The following is a 20,208-nucleotide window of genomic DNA, read 5'->3' as shown; positions in this document are numbered from 1 at the left end:
GGAACTACTGACGGCCTTGGGAGAGCCAGTCCTGACAAAACCCTACCATCTGGTGAGCAAGATGTATGAGACAGGTGAAATACCCTCAGACTTCAAGAAGAATATAATAATCCAAATCCCAAAGAAAGCAGGTGTTGACAGATGTGAAAATTACCGAACTGTCAGCTTAATAAGTCACAGCTGCAAAATACTAACGCGAATTCTTTACAGACGAATGGAAAAACTAGTAGAATCCGACCTCGGGGAAGATCAGTTTGGATTCCGTAGAAATGTTGGAACACGTGAGGCAATACTGACCCTACGACTTATCTTAGAAGCTAGATTAAGGAAGGGCAAACCTACGTTTCTAGCATTTGTAGACTTAGAGAAAGCTTTTGACAATGTTGACTGGAATACTCTCTTTCAAATTCTAAAGGTGGCAGGGGTAAAATACAGGGAGCGAAAGGCTATTTACAATTTGTGCAGAAACCAGATGGCAGTTATAAGAGTCGAGGGGCATGAAAGGGAAGCAGTTGTTGGGAAGGGAGTGAGACAGGGTTGTAGCCTCTCCCCGATGTTATTCAATCTGTATATTGAGCAAGCAGTGTAGGAAACAAAAGAAAAGTTCGGAGTAGGTATTAAAATCCATGGAGAAGAAATAAAAACTTTGAGGTTCGCCGATGACATTGTAATTCTGTCAGAGACAGCAAGTGACTTGGAAGAGCAGTTGAATGGAATGGACAGTGTCTTGAAAGGAGGATATAAGATGAACATCAACAAAAGCAAAACGAGGATAATGGAATGTAGTCGAATTAAGTCGGGTGATGCTGAGGGAAATAGATTACGAAATGAGACACTTAAAGTAGTAAAGGAGTTTTGCTATTTGGGGAGCAAAGTAACTGATGATGGTCGAAGTAGAGAGGATATAAAATGTAGACTGGCAATGGCAAGGAAAGCGTTTCTGAAGAAGAGAAATTTGTTAACATCGAGTATAGATTTAAGTGTCAGGAAGTCATTTCTGAAAGTATTTTTATGGAGTGTACCCATGTATTTTCTTCTGTTTCCTTTACTGCTTGCTCAGTAAAAGGCATAAAGATCGGAAAAAATCAGCAGCGCTCGAGACTCATAATCGCTGGTTCATATCTCATTTCGGTCATTACATTTTTCGTTTTTTTCGTCCAATTCAATTTACATATAAAATTCATCAAATACACTCTAATTAACAAATACCTAATAGTCATTTTTATGAAAAATGCACGTCTTCTTATTTCAAATTACATATCATACACAAAAATCCAATTTTCATTCTAAATATAAATTCTTAATTACCAATATCTTATAAAAGATTTGTTACGTGACCATTTTTCTGGAAACAGTCACGCAATCTATGCATATCCACAATGAAAGATCCATTTGATCGAAATATTTAACTGACGTCCGCCTTCTTAACTCATTAGTCAGCGCCTCTGTCTGCCATTCATTGTGGCCAGGTTCGATTTCCGGCCGTGTAGGAGATTTTCTCTGCTTGCGTACTGGATGTTGTGTTATCTTCATCATCATCGACACGCGAGTTGATCAATGTGGCGTCAACTGAAAAGACTCGCAAATTGGCTGTCGAACTTCCCCGCGTGGGAACTCCCCGCCATCAATGAAATTCGATCATTTCACATCATTTACCTATCACCATGGAATACAATAAACAGCAATACTAGTGACTGTCAGTAACTCACTAATGGGAACTTACTCTTCTTCTAACCTTCTTTCGAATTTGTATACCTCGTAGAAGTGAGAACCGTTGAAAGCATTGTGGAAATGGAAATGAGCGTCTGGCATCATTGGCCGGGAGGCCTCTTGCGGTACAGGTCCGGCCGCCTTGGTGCATGTCTTATTACATTCGACGCCACATTGTGCAACCTGTGTGCCAGATGGGGATTAAATAATGATGAAGACAGCACAACACCCCGTCCCTGAGCAGAGAAAATCCCCGGCCCAGCCGGGAATCGAAACCGAGCCCGTAGGACGGCAATCAGTCGCGCTGACTCAGCTATCGGAGCGGACGTTGAAACCACTGCGAGTGGTGGAAACAGGACGCAGATAACCGCAGACAGTAGAGTCGGCCGCCACCTTTAGAGCTAATTTTCAGATGAACGGCCGAGAGAGATGGTTCAAATGGCTCTGAGAACTATGGGATTCAACATCTTTGGTCATCAGTCCCCTAGAACTTAGAACTACTTAAACCTAACTAACCTAAGGACATCACACACATCCATGCCCTAGGCAGGATTCGAACCTGCGACCGTAGCAGTAGCGCGGTCCCAGACTGAAGCGCCTAGAACCGCTCGGCCACCTCGGCCGGCGCCGAGGAAGAGGCGTGCCGTGCTGGGAGTCAAGCTTTCATCTCAACGAACGAAGATACGATTTCTGGTTGCGCACGCTGCTTTTGAAACATTTTACAACCTAGGTGTGGAGCGAGGAGGTTAGCTTTTTAGCAGAAGGCACTATAGCACTCAAATATAGAAAGCTGATTCTTTGTGAAAAAAGCAAAGGACGCCAGAGGACATCTCGAAGACAGACTGGGGTCCCACATTTAAGGTCTTGGAAACTTAAAAAACCGCTGAAAATATTGACTCTGCAAAAACACAAATGTTTACGCAATACAAGAACTGCCATTACTAGCCACGGTAAATAAATTACGGGCTAGAGAGAAACAGCTTGTTGATGACGAAGACCACTTCACTGGCTAAAGAGAGAGTGAAGCGACTTTTTTCTGCGGAGGATGGTAAGATGAGCATTATTGGTTAACGATCTAGAGGGAGGGATTAGTATTTTTATTGGTTGGCGCCCGGAAGATCTAGAGCCCAGCCAATCTGAGCTTAGTAAGAGATGCAAAACACAGCAGATGCGAGGTTTCCTTTTAATTAACATGCCATCAGAAATCACTCAATCTTTGAGAGCCTCCACTGCCAGACTTTCATGCTGAGAGGTGACGTCGACTCGGCTGGCCTGCCGCACCGCCTGAGTTAACGCATTGGGGACTTTCAGGCTTTCAGGCTGATCCGCATGTACTCTGGCGAGGGACGCTGCTTTCGCCAACGACTGATTCTGCAGTCACTTCAGCTTGCACTTGCAACATTATGGTGAGATCGAGCCGCAACCATGAGACGATGAACAGGGACACCAACACCCAATCATTTAACTACACTACTTGCCATTAAAATTGCTACACCACGAAGATAACGTGCTACAGACGTGAAATTTAACCGACAGGAAGAATATGCTTTTCAGAGCATTCACACAAGATTGGCGCCGGTGGCGACACCTACAACGTTCTGACATGAAGAGCAATCGATTTCTCATACACAAACAGCAGCTGACCGGCGTTGCCTGGTGAAACGTTTTGTGATGCCTCGTGTAAGGAGGAGAAATGCGTACCATTACGTTCCCGACTTTGATAAAGGTCGCATTGTAGCCTATCGCGATTGCGGTTTATCGTATCGCGACATTACTGCTCGCGTTGGTTGAGATCCAATGACTGTTAGCAGAATATAGAATCGCTGGGCTCAGGAGGGTAATACGGAACGCCGTGCTGGATCCCAAACGCCTCGTATCACGAGCAGTCGAGATTACAGGCATCTTATCCGCATGGCTGCAACGGATCGTGCAGCCACGTTTCGATTCCTGAGTCAACAGATGGAGACGTTTGCAAGACAACAACCATCTGCACGAACGGTTCGACGACGTTTGCAGCAGCATGGACTATCAGCTCGGAGACCATGGCTGCGCTTACACTAGACGCTGCATCACAGACAGGAGCGCCTGCGATGGTGTACTCAACGACGAACCTGGGCGCACGAATGGCAAAACGTCATTTTTTCGGATGAATCCAGAGTCTGTTGACAGTTTCATGATGGTCGCATCCGTGTTTGGCGACATCGCGGTGAACGGACATTGGAAGCGTGTATGCGTTATCGCCATACTGGCGTATCACCCGGCGCGATGGTATGGGGTGCCATTGGTTACAGGTCTCGGCCACCTCTTGTTAGCATTGACGGCACTTTGAACAGTGGATGTTTCATTTCAGATGTGTTACGACTCGTGGCTCTACCCTTCATTCGATCCCTGCGAAACCCTACATTTCAGCAGGATAATGCACGACAGCATGTTGCAGGTCCTGTACGGGCCTTTCTGGCTACAGAAAATGTTCGACTGCTGTCCTGGCCATCACATTCTCCAGATCTCTCACCTATTGGAAACGTCTGGTCAATGGTGGCAGAGCAACTGGCTCGTTACAATACGCCAGTCACTACTCGTGATGAACTGTTGTATCGTGTTGAAGCTGCATGGACAGCTGTACCTGTACACGCCATCCAAGCTCTGTTTGACTCGATGCCCAGGTGTATCAAGGCCGTTATTACGGCCAGAGGTGGTTGTTCTGGGTACTGATTTCTTAGGATCTATCACCCCAAATTGCGTGAAAATGTAATCACATGTCAGTTCTAGTATAATATATTTGTCCAATGACTACCCGTTTATCATCTGCATGTCTTCTAGGTGTAGCAATTTTAATGGCCAGTAGTGTATGTCACCACCAAATCATATAAATACGTTTCTACCGAACCATATAACCATGTTACGGCTGAACCACAGAACCATGTTACTACTGAACAATGTAACTATGCTACCACTGAACCATGTAACCATATTACCACCAAACAATGTACCATCATGGTGTGAGTCTGGTGCCGGTTTGACTGACCTGGCAGGATGTGTCGGTGGTAGGCGGTGGGCGCGACGCTGGCCAGGTAGAGCACCGCGGCGGTGAACGCGAGCGCCAGCCACAGCCAGCAGCGTGCTCGCTTGCCGCCCGCTTTGCGTTCCGGCGCCGCCTGGCCCATCTGCAACACATGCGGCGATACTGTCAGTTGGGCCGCATATTTTCCAGTCTGTAGCATGTGGCGTTACTCCCACCTTGCGTGGAAAGCTGGTGTGGTGTGCGTATTGTAAGACGTTCAGCACACACACACCATGAGATTATTTGACCTGTCGCTCTAACGAAGTAGGCGAGTGTCAGCAATATGTCTTGTGGAATGTTTATCTTCTGTCGATAGGTCAGACGATAGAAATGCCACATGCACGTTTAGAGTAGCAGATTGACGGTGACCAACTTTAAACAGAATTGATTCATTTTCACACTCATTTATTAGTAAAATAACAAGCATAAAAATTACTTAGCTTGGTTCTGGATGCTATTTACAATTGACAATCAGATGTTCCTTTGGTAGTGGTAAGTTAATCGTATTCTCACATATAACCTTGATACTTGACAAAGTGCCTATTGATTTATCTTCAAGGCTATGTACAGGAATAGGGTAATCTTGTTAGGCGCAGACTGAAACTTGACTATAGACTGGTACAGACAAATGTAGAACTCGTACAGACTAATGCAGACTGGTACAGACTGGTGCAGACAAATACAGGCTGCCTAATTGGAGGTCTGTACACTCGTTACAATACCTCGCGCGTTCGTGTATCACTGCGCGAGCGTGATCCGTGAGGAGAAAAGGTTCTACGTTAGCAGCAATCTCATTGGCTGCGTTACATATTAATACGCGTATCGGCGGAAGCAGAATTTGGTCTGTCTCTATGGCAGCGACATCTCGTAGAGCAGAGACGGACGAGCGCTGCGCCTGCGCTGTTGTGCTTAGCGGGGTGCGCTCTAGTGGGAAAGTTGTGTACGCGCTGACTACGCGGAACTATGTACACAACAGCTGGAAAGCTAATGATTTGCATATCCGAGCTTTTATAGTGCAATTGATGCCAGTTTGCGGCTTCAGGCATGCCGTGTTCATGGTGTTGCAATTCTTGCCGCCAGTAGTGTATTTTGCATGAGGGGTGAGTGCTGCCATACTGCTAACGGAAGCTAGGTCGAAAGGTCACTGAGGCCACAACCACATTATCACGATCAGGCTATGTTCAGAAATGCAACAATGGTTCAACTTCGTCTGTAATGAATACGTCTATTTATTACCAAATTGGCAGTAACTAGCGTTTTCTGATGTGTTTTATATGTGGTACCCACGCCAGTAATGTACATCCGCATCTATATCTACGTCTACATCTACGTACATAATCTGCAAGCCACCGTATGGTGTGTCACGGAAGATACCCTGCATCACTACTAGTCATTTACTTTCCTCTTCACTCGCTAATAGGTCAAGGGCAAAACGTCTTTCTATATGTCTCAGTATGAGTCCTAATTACTCGTATGTTATTTTCGTGATCCTTAAGAAAAATTTATGCTGGCTACAGTAGAATCGTTCTACAGCCAGCTTGACATATTGGTTCTCTAAATTTTCTCAATATTGTTCCTCGAAAAGAACGTCGGCTTCTCTCTAAGGATTCCCATTTAAGTACCCGAAGCATCTCCGTAACACTTGCTTCTTGTTCGAACGTACCGGTAACAAATCTAGCATGTCGCCTTCGAATTGCTTCGATGCTTTCCTTTAATCTGACCTGTTACGGATCCCAAAAACTCGAGCACTACTCAAGAATAGGTCGCATCAGCATCCTGTCTGTGCTCTTCTCTGCAGATGAAACACACTTTCCTAGAACTCTTCCAATAAACTGAATCGACCATTCGTCTTCCCTACCACAGTCATCACATGCTCGTTCCATTTCATATCGCCTTGCAACGTTACGCTCAGACATGAGTGTGTCAAGCAGGATTCTTCTAATGTTGTATTTGAATATTACAGATTTGTATTTCCTATTCATCCGCATTAACTTATATTTTTCCGCTTTTAGAGCTAGGTGTCATTCAACATATCAACTAGAATATTTTTCTAATTCATCTTACACCCTACTACAATCACTCAACTTCGACCTCCTACCGTAGACCACAGCATCATCAGCAAACAACTGCAGACTGCTGCCCATCCTGTCCACCAGATCATTTATCTTATAATTAAATGTTTCTGTGACACATTTAAGTCTCTTTTTATTATCTACGATAATAATCGAAGCAGACAAAAATCTATAAAATCATCAATGGTAGAAGCACGTCCCATTACGTCCAATGCTGGGGCGCTTGCCAATTTCGGAGAGCCCTGGCAGAAGTGACGATATGTGAGGGAAAAATGAATTAAGTTTTAGTTGGGGAGGGCACTCAGCTTAGGTAGCTGGTGCAATGTTGGCCATCGTACAGCAGTGGTGTAACGGTTAGCATTCCTGCCCAGCAAGCAAGACAACCAGGGTTCGAGTGCTGCCGGCACGAATTTCATACCTTTCGTCTGTTCCGATCGTTATTGTAATTCATGTATGTTAACAGACAAAAGCAGCGCAACACTCAAATGTGATGCGACGAGTTGATATTGTGGTGAACGACATATACTGACTGCGAGAATCGGACGTTCAGTGGTACGAACGCATCTCTGTGGCTTACCGAACCAAAGATTTGTTTTATAGTCTCTTGGTGACGGAAATTGAGAGATCGAACGTGTGAGAGGAGGAGAGAGATTGTATTGTTGTGAGACGCCATTACGGTATATAGTAAATGTTCAAAATAGTTTTTTGCACAAAATAAAATCCAATAGCTAACATCAAGTATTCAAGCTGTGTATATCTCCATACCAAAATTAGTTAATTATCACCGTATAAATATTACGAGACTTAGATCGCTCGGAAGTGAAGTTTGGAACGACAGTGCGAACCTGCATTTTGTACGGTCAGAATTCGTCGAGAGATTATCTCCGAATTAATGAACTTTAACTTGCTAAATTGTTGGACCTATCAACCAGACTCATCAAACAACATAGCATACAGTTGCGCCGAACGATCTGGGTAGCGAGTAAAGGTATTAGAGATTTCAGGTGGAGTAGTTAAGGAGGAGGAATTTCTAAGAGATCGCCGCTACGGAAAACATCTCTTGCTCTCCTGTGGTAATTAAAACGAAACATTTATATTTTCCAGGTTTTCAGGAGAATAAAAATACAAGGAAATAAGGAACTAAACTATTCCAACTAAATCCAAAAATTAAAATGAAAGCACACATAAAAGATATTGATTTATAATAACAAATAAATAAAGAATATTTTTAATTAACTAACCAATAGTAGTATCGTAAATCACGCACACATCTGCGAACCTATTCCGTATGCTCACACCTCCTTTAACAGTCTGCAGTGAGGGAAGGGGAAAGGGGCACCGTGTCAAATGCGATCCACGAATCTAGAGGTATGGAATGTGCTTGTTGCTTTTCATCCATAGTTCGCATGTGATAAAAGGGCAGATGATCTCTAAAACCGTGCTGTTTCGTGGATAAAAGCTTCTCTGTCTGAAGAAAATTTATTATAAACCAACTGAATATGTTCGAGAATTCTGAAGCAAACCGATGTTATGGATATTGGCCTGTAATTTCTCAGGTCCATTTTTTTTTACACTTCATATACACAGGAGTCACCTGTGCTTTTTTCCAGTCGGTTGGAACTTTGGGCTGACACTAAATAAGGGGCAGTGAGGTAGCGTACTGTTTGTAAAATTTCATTCCTATCTGTCGACTCATTTGTTTTCAACTCTTCTATAACCAAAATTATAATTTTTTGTATTAATCTCGCGATCAAGAGCAGAGTACCACACGATTCCGCAAGAGAGCCTTGTCATCCTTAACACACGGCCTCATTTGGACGCTGATAGAGGAGCATGGGGTCAGAGGTCTTGTCTGGCAGTTGTCAGATTTCCAGACCTTGCAGCCGCTGCTTCTCATTCAAGGAGCCCATCAATCGACCTAACGTGCCACAATCCTACCACCAAGGGGAAAATCATTGACCACCAGGAAATGAAGTTTGTTTCATGACTGTGAGACACGCTAAGCGCTCAGGTACTGAGGTGGTGGGGACATAATTTCTTATAAAGCATCCATATAGATCTGATATCATTTAAAAAGAATCATAACTTGCAAAGCATTAGAGGGAGCATCGAGTTTTGCAATGAGACGTGTAGCAGCTGTCAAAGGTTTTTTTCTGTTATGCCAAAATTTCACTGTTTGCCTCACCCGTCGCACGTAGAACATCAAGTTGATTTTAAAGTTCTGTCCAAGGATGAATTAGCGTTACAGCATCAACTGTTCACATTGCTTCACTGTTTCGTGAGCGAAGGATAGAAATGTCATTGACTGGTGTTGTGTACATTCAATCCGTGACGTAATTCTACAAAAAGAAGTTTAATGGCCTGACATCGGGAGAGCGCAGGGGTCACCCCATGGGGTCTTCATGACCTATCCACCTCTCCGGGAATGTCTGCTGATCAATCGCGGATAAGGGAGATCGGCCAGTCATATTTACTAAAGAAAAATCACCAGACAGCCAGTGTTTTCATAAGTTGTTATTTTATTTATGCCACCAGTTTCCGCACCTCGTTAATGCCACCTTCAGGTCCCTGTGCACTCAATGTGTAGACTATCAGAAACATCGATGCGTGAGTATCCGGGGCCATCAGTACCTAGATTCCGCAATTTTTTTGTGTAGTATATACTTCGAAGACTTACCAACAACTCAAGTCAAGTCTTTGAAGTACAGACCCCACAAAAATTCTTGGAATCCAGGTAATGATGGCTCCGGTTATGCATGCATCGATGATCTGATTCTCTATTCATAGAGAGCATAGAGGCCTGAAACTGGCATTAATGAGATGCTGAAACTGGCCGTATAGATAAAATACCAACTTCTGAAGACATACGGCTGTTTGGTGATTTTTCTTTGGTAAAAATCTCCAGCAATGTGTCATTCATTACATCACCCACATTCGAATTCCAATGTAGAGGCCCATCATAGAGCTGGAAGATGATGTACAGCTGCAATTCTCCAATGTGTGGCAGACTGGTAGCAGCAACTGTTTGAGGTCTCCAGGCAAATATTTCCCGCTATGGTTTTCTCTGCGAGGAAAAAGAGGACATCTCACCATATCGTACATGAGGTCACACCAAACACTACACTTAGCACTATCACTGGTATGTTAAAGTGTGATGTGTTGGTTTTCGGAGCCTCCAATCCTAGTGTTGTTGCGATTCACATGCTCACAAATGTGGACACAGGCGCCGACTCCATGGAGCCTGAGGGGACCCCAGCACCCTCAAAAATTCGATTGTGGGGGGGGGGGGGGGGGGGAATGCGGAGCTCTACAATAATTTAAGAAAATTGTTAGTTATATTATGCTTTGTAAAATAGTTTCCTTTTAAAATACATTCCGTAATGAGTTGAAACACATAATTATTATGGTAGTAAGCAGGTCAACTGAAAACGAGTGGTGTGAACCATGATAGTGTTACGGCGCTGCGGGCACACTTAGAATTTGTCCCAGTGCGCGAACCTTCGGGTAAAGGCTGGCGCCGGCGGGCCAGCGCTGCGGCCGCGGCGACATCAAAAGAACTGGAGCAGAAGTGCCTGGAACCATCCGCTTTGACACTTCCAGACATAACGACGCCGTGGCTATATAAAGTCCACCCTGCTGTCGCAGTCATTCAGTGTGGAAGTTTCGTTCACTGCACGCTGCAGACGATTTTAGTGTTCCGAAATGGTTCAAATGGCTCTGAGCACTATGGAACTTAACAGCTGAAGTCATCAGTCCCCTAGAACTTAGAACTACTTAAACCTAACTAACCTAAGGACATCACACACATCCATGCACGAGGCAGGATTCGAACCTGCGACCGTAGCGGTCGCGCGGTTCCAGACTGAGTCGCCTAGAACCGCTCGGCCACTCGGGATGGCTTAGTGTTCCGAATTTATTGTCTAGAGGACTATTTTATATGACTATATTTTCTTCATTTACTTTAGTCTCTTTAGTGTATTGTGAATTAAGTTTGCAATGGATAAATTTGTTACCAAAAGGCTTGTTTGGAAGTTGATGATACTAAAAGTCAACCTCCAACAATTATTGTGTCATCAATTGCTTCGTCATTTTCGGGCGGGAACCGTTCACAGCCGAAACCCGGAGAATCCGGTAAGGGAAGATCATTTCAGAAGTCTTGATTGATCAAATATACATGGCTAGAATATGAAGCACATACAGAAAAAGTTTTTTGCAAAACCTGCAAAGAGGCAGATGCTAAAAATCTGTTACAATTGTCATAAAAAAGAAGATGCATTTACTTCTGTAGGGTTTTCTAACTGGAAAAAGGCTCTGGAAAAATTCCGTTTTCATGAAAATACGTTTACGCTTAAAGAAGGTGATCTGAAACTAAATTCTATCACTAACCAAAGTGTGGCCTTCCAATTGAATGAACAGTTAGATAGTGTTATGAAGAAAGGCCGTTTAGCTCTTGAGATAATTTTTACTACCATGCAATTTCTATGCCGGCAAGGACTATCAATTAGAGGGCACGAAGACATAAACTCAATTATTTTTCAATTGTTGAGATATAACTGAGTTTAAAGATTGGTTAGGACGTTAGGGGTACAAGTGGACGTCCCACGATATTCAAAACGAGATCATTGATCTACTGGAAAAGTCTGTGTTGAGAAAGGTATTGGATTCAATCAAGAAGACTGAACATTATTCTGTTATGGTTGACGAAACAAGTGATGCTTCGATTCACGAACAAGTTTCATTTTGTATTCCTACTGTCGATGATTCCTTAATCATCAATAAAGACTTTATTGGCTTATACGAGACTCCCAACACTGAATCACACATTCTGTATAGTATTTCAAAAGACGTCTTTGTTCGTCTTGATTTGTCAATGGTTAACTTAAGAGGTTGGTGCTATGACGGTGCCTCGAATACGATAGGTAAGTTCAAAGGACTAGAAAAGTTAGTTTTAGATATACAACCAAAAGCACGTTATGTGCACTGCACTGCTCACAGTTTAGACTTGGCAGTTGTAGACAGTCTCCGCCATCTTACGTCTATGAGGGATATTATGGCTTTAGCCAAGGACTTAATAAACACAGCAGGGGAATCCAACAGAAGGACGGGACATTTCAGAAGCATACACTGTGAGAGCGCCAATGACCAAGCTGGTCTACAACTCCTTTGCTCTACTCGGTGGACTACGTGAGCCTCTAGTATCTTGAAAATATTGAAAAACTTCGAACAACTTCTAAAGTTTTTGAAACATTTTCTGCAGAGGACAAAACATAGACAGGTTACAAATGTACAGGCTACCTTAAGTCAGTGTTATAATTCAAGACTTACTTCTTTTTACGTCTTTATTGCCATGCAATGAACCCAGTACAGGATGTCAATGACAAAATTCAACGCTTTCACCTAGGTGTTGCTGATCTTGAAAAAAAATATATGAGGGCTTGATTTGTATATTGAATGGAAGGCGTGATGTTTTGAACACTTTCGTGAATTGTGTTTAAAAGAAAACCATCATAAGTTGATGATCCTTCTCTTCCTCGGAATCGAAGTATACCAAAGAAGTATGAAATCAACGAAGCCAGCTCACCCCACCCTTTCAAAACTCCAAAGGAATACTACAAACCTATTTACATTAGAGTGCAATCTTGCAATACTGAGCGGTTTGCTTCAACTGGACTCACACCGGTCATTGCACTTGAGCAGGAGTGCTTGCTTTTAGTAAACAGTGGTAAAACAAATTTGGAAAAACCAATTGAGTTTTTTAAAGAATGACCTACACATTGAAAGATTGCGCTTGCACTTAAATACGTTAGCCGATATCGCTAATAAAAACAGCTGGTCTTAAAAACATGCGTGACGTAATAAAGTACTTCACACAAGAGCCTGCAGTTGGAGAAATGTTATGTGAAGTAGTGAAGTGCATTAAGCCTCTCCAAGTAGTTCCAATCACGACAGCAACAGCAGAACGGTCATTTAGCGCCCTTGGACGTCTGAAGCCATATCTCCGATCAACAATGGGACAGAAGCGATTGAAGAACATGGATGTTCTTCTTGCCCACCGAGATGTTTTGGATGAATTTGATATCAAACTAGTCATCGACGACTTCATATTCAGTAATCCAGTCAGATGGTCGTCATTTGCATTCTTCTAAAGACACTCTAGCCCTAATAATGGCATTTAGAGCAATATTAAAAATCTTTATAAAATAGAATATTAAATACATACATAATTTTAAATTTTCAGTTTCGAAATATTAGTACTAGCTTAGTACTGTATTACTGTATTACTATAGTACTGTGTTAGTTATTTTCAAATATTATTTTTAGGGTGTAAGACCCAATTAAAAACAGCTGTTTACATACTTTTTGACTGAAAGTATTAGGCATACTGTATTAACTTTATTAACCGTATTAAAAAGTTAACTTTGAGATATTGTTTTTATTTAATTAACCCTGAGCGTCATTCAAAGAAAGCTTAAATTAGCCATTTCACTTATTAATCAAAGTGCTATTACTGTGCGACAGCAACATTTTATGTTTTAGTCTTTTACTGACAGTTTATGATTTATTTAAATATAATTTCAGTCTTTTAAGAACTATATATTCACTGTTCTGTAATAGCCTATAAGCATGACTATTAGTGCTAATTAAATTAGCTTTCTACAAAAATACCGAGCGTGTTTATGTTGTTATCGAGAGTCCTGTTTTCGGAGTTCTAATGTTGATCATATGACTCTAAAATCCTTAAAACTTTAAAACTCAGTATTTTTCATCTAAAATGTAGAAATTTCCCGTGGCAAGACACCCATTATGCCAAACCCCCCCCCCCCCACCCCCTCCAATATTTTTTATAAGTCGGCGCCCCTTAATGTGGAACGTTTCTTCATCTGATAACAGACACTTTTTCAGACAATCATTGTCAGCATCTATTCAGGAGAGCGTGGATCGCGTGAATGCATCTCACACAAGACGAAGATTTGGCTGCAATTCTTGGGCCATTTGCACTTTGGACGCAAAATGGAGTAACCACTTACGTGACACTTTACAGACAGTTGATCTTACTTTCTGCAATCCGCGTGATAGCCGACGAACTGACTTCTATGAGCGGCGCTGAAATGCAGCTTGCACTCCGTGAACACGTGTTGGAGATACTGGGGGTCCTCGACTCTGAGGCCAGTTCTTGAACCACCTCGTTATGCTTGTCTTATTGCCGGTGGTGCCCTCCCATACGGCTGTAGATAATTTTGCAGTACCACTGTCATAAATTTCAGTTGTGCATACCAGATAAGACACTTCACACTCTCCCGGTCTGTCGCCATTTAGATGTACTTCAAGTGCAGTCTGCAACATAGGAGAAAGGGAAAAAAACCTTTGAAAAATGTTAAGCGTTTTACAGCAAACTACGACTTTCTCCATAATAGTTTTTACGTTTTGATTTTTTGAAATGATGGAGAGACTGCGCTTCTATACTCGCAGATAATATGGTACAGCGTGATTCAAAAAGAAAAAGAAAGAATGTTATTGTTTATTACAGACAAACTAGAAAAGATAGAAACATATTGCCGATGCCACTGGATAGATAGTTCAAAGTTTTATGTTCGCGCAGACTCTACCCCATCCACTCAACACAAATACCACGCGTTGCTCTAGAAACATCGAACTCCCCGTTCATCGAAGCGACAGCTTTAACAATTAGCTTTCTTAGGTCTTAATTTGCCGGATATAGACTGGGAGGCTCAAACGTTCATTACGGGTGGCAGGGACAAAGAATACAGTGAAAATTTTTTAACTACGTTATCTGAAGACTACCTTAACCAGTTAAACAGAGAACCAACTCGTGGCGATAGCATATTAGACCTTCTGGTGACAAACAGACCAGAATTATTTGAAGCAATTAATACAGAACAGGGAATCATCGATAATAAAGCGGTTACTGCATCGATGATTTCAGCCGTAAATAGAAATATTAAAAAAGGTAGGAAGATTTTTCTGTTTAGCAAAAGTGACGAAAAGCAGATTACAGTGTACCTGACGGCTCAACACAAAAGTTTTGTCTCAAGTACAGATAGCGTTGAGGATCAGTGGACAAAGTTCAAAACCATCGTACAATATGCGTTACATGAGTATGTGCCAAGCAAGATCGTAAGAGATGGAAAAAAGCCACCGTGGTACAACAACCGAGTTAGAAAACTGCTGCGGAAGCAAAGGGAACTTCACAGCAAACATAAACATAGCCAAAGCCTTGCAGAGAAACAAAAATTACGCGAAGCGAAATGTAGTGTGAGGAGGGCTATGCGAGAGGCGTTCAATGAATTCGAAAGTAAAGTTCTATGTACTGACTTGGCAGAAAATCCTAAGAAATTTTTGTCTTATGTCAAAGCGGTAGGTGGATCAAAACAAAATGTCTAGACACTCCGTGACCAAAATGGTACTGAAACAGAGGATGACAGACTAAAGGCTGAAATACTAAATGTCTTTTTCCAAAGCTGTTTCACAGAGGAAGACTGCACTGTAGTTCCTTCTCTAGATTGTCGCACAGATGACAAAATGGTAGAAATCGAAATAGACGACAGACGGATAGAGAAACAATTAAAATCGCTCAAAAGAGAAAGGCCGCTGGACCTGATGGGATACCAGTTCGTGAAGGAACTTGCTCCCCTTCTTGCAGCGGTGTACCGTAGATCTCTAGAAGAGCGTAGCGTTGCAAAAGAGTGGAAAATGGCACAGGTCATCACCGTTTTCAAGATGGGACGTCGAACAGATGCGCAGAACTATAGACCTATATCTCTAACGTAGATCAGTTGTAGAATTTTGGAACACGTATTATGTTCGAGTATAATGACTTTTCTGGGGATTAGAAATCTACTCTGTAGGAATCGGCATGGGTTTCGAAAAAGACGGTCGTGTGAAACCCAGCTCGCGCTATTCGTCCACGAGACTCAGAGGGCCATAGACACGGGTTCACAGGTAGATGCCGTGTTTCTTGACTTCCGCAAGGCGTTCGATACAGTTCCCCACAGTCGTTTAATGAACAAAGTAAGAGCACATTGACTATCAGACCAATTGTGTGACTAGATTGAGGAGTTCCTAGATAACAGAACGCAGCATGTCATTCTCAATGGAGAGAAGTCTTTCGAAGTAAGAGTGATTTCAGGTGTGCCGCAGGGGAGTCTCATAGGACCGTTGCTATTCACAATATACATAAATGACCTGGTGGATGACATTGGAAGTTCACTGAGGCTTTTTGCAGATGATGCTGTGGTGTATCGAGAGGTTGTAACAATGGAAAATTGTACTGAAATGCAGGAGGATCTGCAGCGAATTAACGCATGGTGCAGGGAATGGCAATTGAATCTCAATGTAGACAGGTGTAATGTGCTGCGAATACACAGAAAGATAGATCCCTTATAATTTAGCTACAAAATAGCAGGTCAGCAACTGGAAGGAGTTAATTTCATAAATTATCAGGGAGTACGCATTAAGAGTGATTTAAAAGGAATGATCATATAAAGTTGATCGTTGGTAAAGCAGATGCCAGACTGAGATTCATTGGTAGAATCCTAAGGAAATGCAATCCGAAAACAAAGGAAGTAGGTTACAGTACGCTTGCTCGCCACTGCTAGAATACTCCTCAGCAGTGTGGGATCCGTACCAGATAGGGTTGATAGAAGAGATAGAGAAGATCCAACGGAGAGCACTGCGCTTCGTTACAGTGTAAGAGGTCCATAATTAAATAATTTGTTGCTAGCGCACTCGAGCTGATGTAATTTCGATGTATTGCTCACGCGCTGTCTGCGATATGTAAGCTAGAAGAGAATCTGAGACCAAAGAGCAGTTTTGACTGCAGTAGGAACTTGTGTAGTAGTAGAAGTAAGTTTTTGCTAGCGACCAGGCGTGTCTGGTGTATCGTGTTGGCTGGGCCGGTCGTGTGCAGCGATGGCGGAGCCTGAGCGTTGTAGGATAAGGTAAAAGCAGCCTCGCGCATATGTACTATTGTTACATCAAGTCCCATGTAAATGTTAAAAAAAATCTGTTAATAATAATCTTTCTCATAAAAAGTAACTTTTGACATTCATCTCAATTTAAAGAATTCACTAATTTCTCTAATCCTTGGCCATCCCGATTATTGAAAAGGAAAATGAGTTTTTTTCTTTTATATAAAACAAATCTATCGGCCAGCATTGCACTTAGCTGCGCCAGGAAAATTTCTTATAGGAGCAGATATATACGCGTTATCCGGCGATCTAATTAAGGTAAGATTTTTCAGTTTATTCACAATGATGTATCAGGGCCATGACGCACATTGCTGACGTCCAAATTTACCAGGTTAAATTGACTGCCAATTATTGAAAGGTTATAGGTTTGTCACATTGTACTATATTTTCACTATTGGGTAGTTACGCTAAATGAGAATATTATTCATGTTATTTTATTTTGTGGGGAGGTTACACTTGTCGACAACCGGCCAGGATCGTATTCTTGTGAATTTCTGAGAAGTAGTCAGTTATATATCAGCTCTTATTTACTTAATATTAAAAGTAGTTTGCATCTGACGCAACGCATTTACTAATTTGTCACTTTTTCTCTCACAAATTATCGGCAATTTATTGCTCTTTGTTGTAAGTGTATGTGTTCCATTTTTGTTTTGTCTGTGTTTGATTTTGTGCTTAACTTTGAGTTGTGAAAATGCCGCGAAAAACTGCTAACAGTACATCGCGAGTCGTAATGGGTGAAAAAGCCGACTTTAATAATTTGACTGATAATACTAGTGACACTCAGCGTCTTGATGATAATCCTCCAGTTACAGACAATCAGTGCGTATCGATCACCAGTAATGATTATAATCTAAATGATGAGCAAACAAATTCAATTATGTCCACTGTAAATTTAACGACAATTGATGATGCGGCACTTTCGGTTTCAGTGAACGCTGTCCAGTTTGACACTGCAAAATTTACGTAGCGAACAGATAATTGTTACTAACGAAGGTGACCAATATACACAAAGCACGTCAGATTTATTTGATTCCGCTGTAGTGACCAACAGAGCACATCCGATTAGCAAACCTTTTTGTGAATCAGACAATGACCAAATGGTTATACAAAACTTGACACATGCAGATACACCATCACACAGCACAGAAAGTACAGCAGCTAATTTTGGCATGGATCGAGTTTTGGCATTATTGCTACAACTTAATGAAAATCTCAAACAACAAATTAATGAATCGAACAAACTTAATGAAAAACTAGACAACAATTCCAAACAGTCGTCTGAAAAACAAGACAACAATTACAAACAACTTAATGAAAAACTAGACAACAATTACAAACAACTTCATGAAAAATTAGACAATTCCAAACAACTTAGTGAACAGATTACAGCCGTTGCCGTGCAATGTCATGATACTAAAGAACAATTACGTGAGTAAATTAAGGCTTGTGCTAGGAACAGTAGTGAAGAAATTAGATCTGTGGCACAAGAATTAAGTAATACACATGCAGCCACAACTAAATTACTTAGAGATGAAATTAGTGCAGTCGCTAAACAATGTTCTGCAAACGCAACACAGTTACGCGACGAGTTTAAATTAATGTCAGCAGAACTTTCACGCACACTGGATGCGAAAGTAGACAAGAAATTCGAACAACAGAACAGCCTAATTGACGAACGTTTTAATCACCACCTATAAAACAATGAAACTCGTTACCGTAAATTCATACAGGAACAGAACAAAGTAAAGAAACAAGTCATGGAAACAATTACTGCATAGAGACAGGAAGATAAGCGTAAATTATTTACGAAAGCAAAAACATACGTAGACAATAACATTACTACACTATCAGACGAAATCAATACTATTAAACAGTTGAACACCGAATTGCATGATGAAATCTCGGATCTTAAAACAAAAACAGACACAAACACACAGTAGACTTTCAGACAGTGACCAACAGACTTGAACAATTAGAATTAATACAGGATCCCGATGCCATTAAAGCAGACTTTAAGAAATTGAACAAAACTACCCGTAAAATCCAAAAACAAATTAATGCTTGTGACACTAAAAATGATGATCAGGTTAAAGCATTGACTGAAAAATTTGATGAATTGGCCAGTCGTATTGACGTTATCGAAAATAACAATGACACCAAATCAGACGATACGTCACCAATTTCTTTCAATCAAACTCCCGAATTCCAAAATTTACAGCAGACAGTCAGTGAGATAGGTTCGTCGAATAATACATTGCGTAGAAAAGTGTCGTCTTTACAGCAAGAAGTCACGGAGATGAAAAATGTCTCAGCCTGTAACACGACACAGTATACGCCACTCTCCGAACATTTCTCACGCTCACACAGCCAGAATAATTTACGTAATTTACAGAGAGTATGTGACTTAGATTCCGAACAGTCACAGACAAACAGATTATCATACAACCCTGAACCTGTTCAGACATTCAGAGACGAAAATTTTGATTACAAGCACTTTCTGTCCGTTAGGAAATTTGAGGTATTTAAAAATGGCAGAACACGGATTCACCCTTTGGATTGGATACAACAATTTAGCTTTGCTTTTCTACCAACTTGGCCCGTGACACACAAACTTGAATTTATTTGCAGTTTTTTGGAAGGCGAACCGGCAACTCGTATGAGACCGATCGCGAGACAGTGCTACTCGGTAGAAGAATTTCAGAATGCCTTTCTGTCAGCGTATTGGTCGAAGACGACACAGCGCGGAATCAAGGATCAATTAATTAGCTTACCAAATTATGAGAACTCAAATTTTCCCACTGTCACGCAATTTTTTGAGCACATGGTCCAACAAAACCAATACTTAAGTGAGCCATACAGTGAATCAGCACTTATCCAATTATGTATTTCTAAATTACCACGATCGTTAGGAGTATCACTTTTAACAGGTCAGCAGAAAGAAAATATTTCGGCATTCAGAGATCTGTTACAGCTTTTGGAAGTTCAGCAATCAGACTATTCCTTCATTAACAAAACTTTTTCACATCATAACCAAGGCAAACAAGCATACGGAAATTACGATCAGCCATGCTATTTTAATAGCAAAGGTGATAGACGGTCCAGGAATCACAACCACCAGAACTTTAATAACAGACAAAATTTTAATTATCAGTATCCTCATAGTTATCAGCAACAGCAAAGACAATTTGGCAACAATAGAGGCTTTTCCCCACAACATCAACAAAACCAGTCGGTTAGCATACCTAACCAACAATGTAGTCTGCAAGGTCAACCAAGCTTTAATGTTTCGCCGCCTACACGTATAGCGTCGGCTCCACCAAACAGTAACGCACAGAAACAATGAAATCACTACGTACAGAGAACACACCATTTCAAC

General features: G+C 41.6%; 1 protein-coding gene across 1 annotated transcript in view; it reads right to left on the bottom strand.

The window, feature by feature from the left end:
• The window catches only part of LOC126336800 (uncharacterized), a 347,186-nt gene that overhangs the window by 99,796 nt on the left and 227,182 nt on the right, over window positions 1-20,208 (bottom strand). Inside the window, exon 3 of the mRNA XM_050000834.1 lies at window positions 4,736-4,874. Within this exon, the coding sequence (XP_049856791.1) occupies window positions 4,736-4,874 (139 nt within the window). The remainder of the gene's footprint in view (window positions 1-4,735; window positions 4,875-20,208) is intronic.

This window comes from Schistocerca gregaria, chromosome 2 (genome assembly GCF_023897955.1).
Source record: "Schistocerca gregaria isolate iqSchGreg1 chromosome 2, iqSchGreg1.2, whole genome shotgun sequence".
NCBI lineage: Eukaryota > Metazoa > Arthropoda > Insecta > Orthoptera > Acrididae > Schistocerca > Schistocerca gregaria.
Note: the sequence above shows the minus strand (reverse complement) of the source record. Positions and strands in the feature narration are given on the sequence as shown.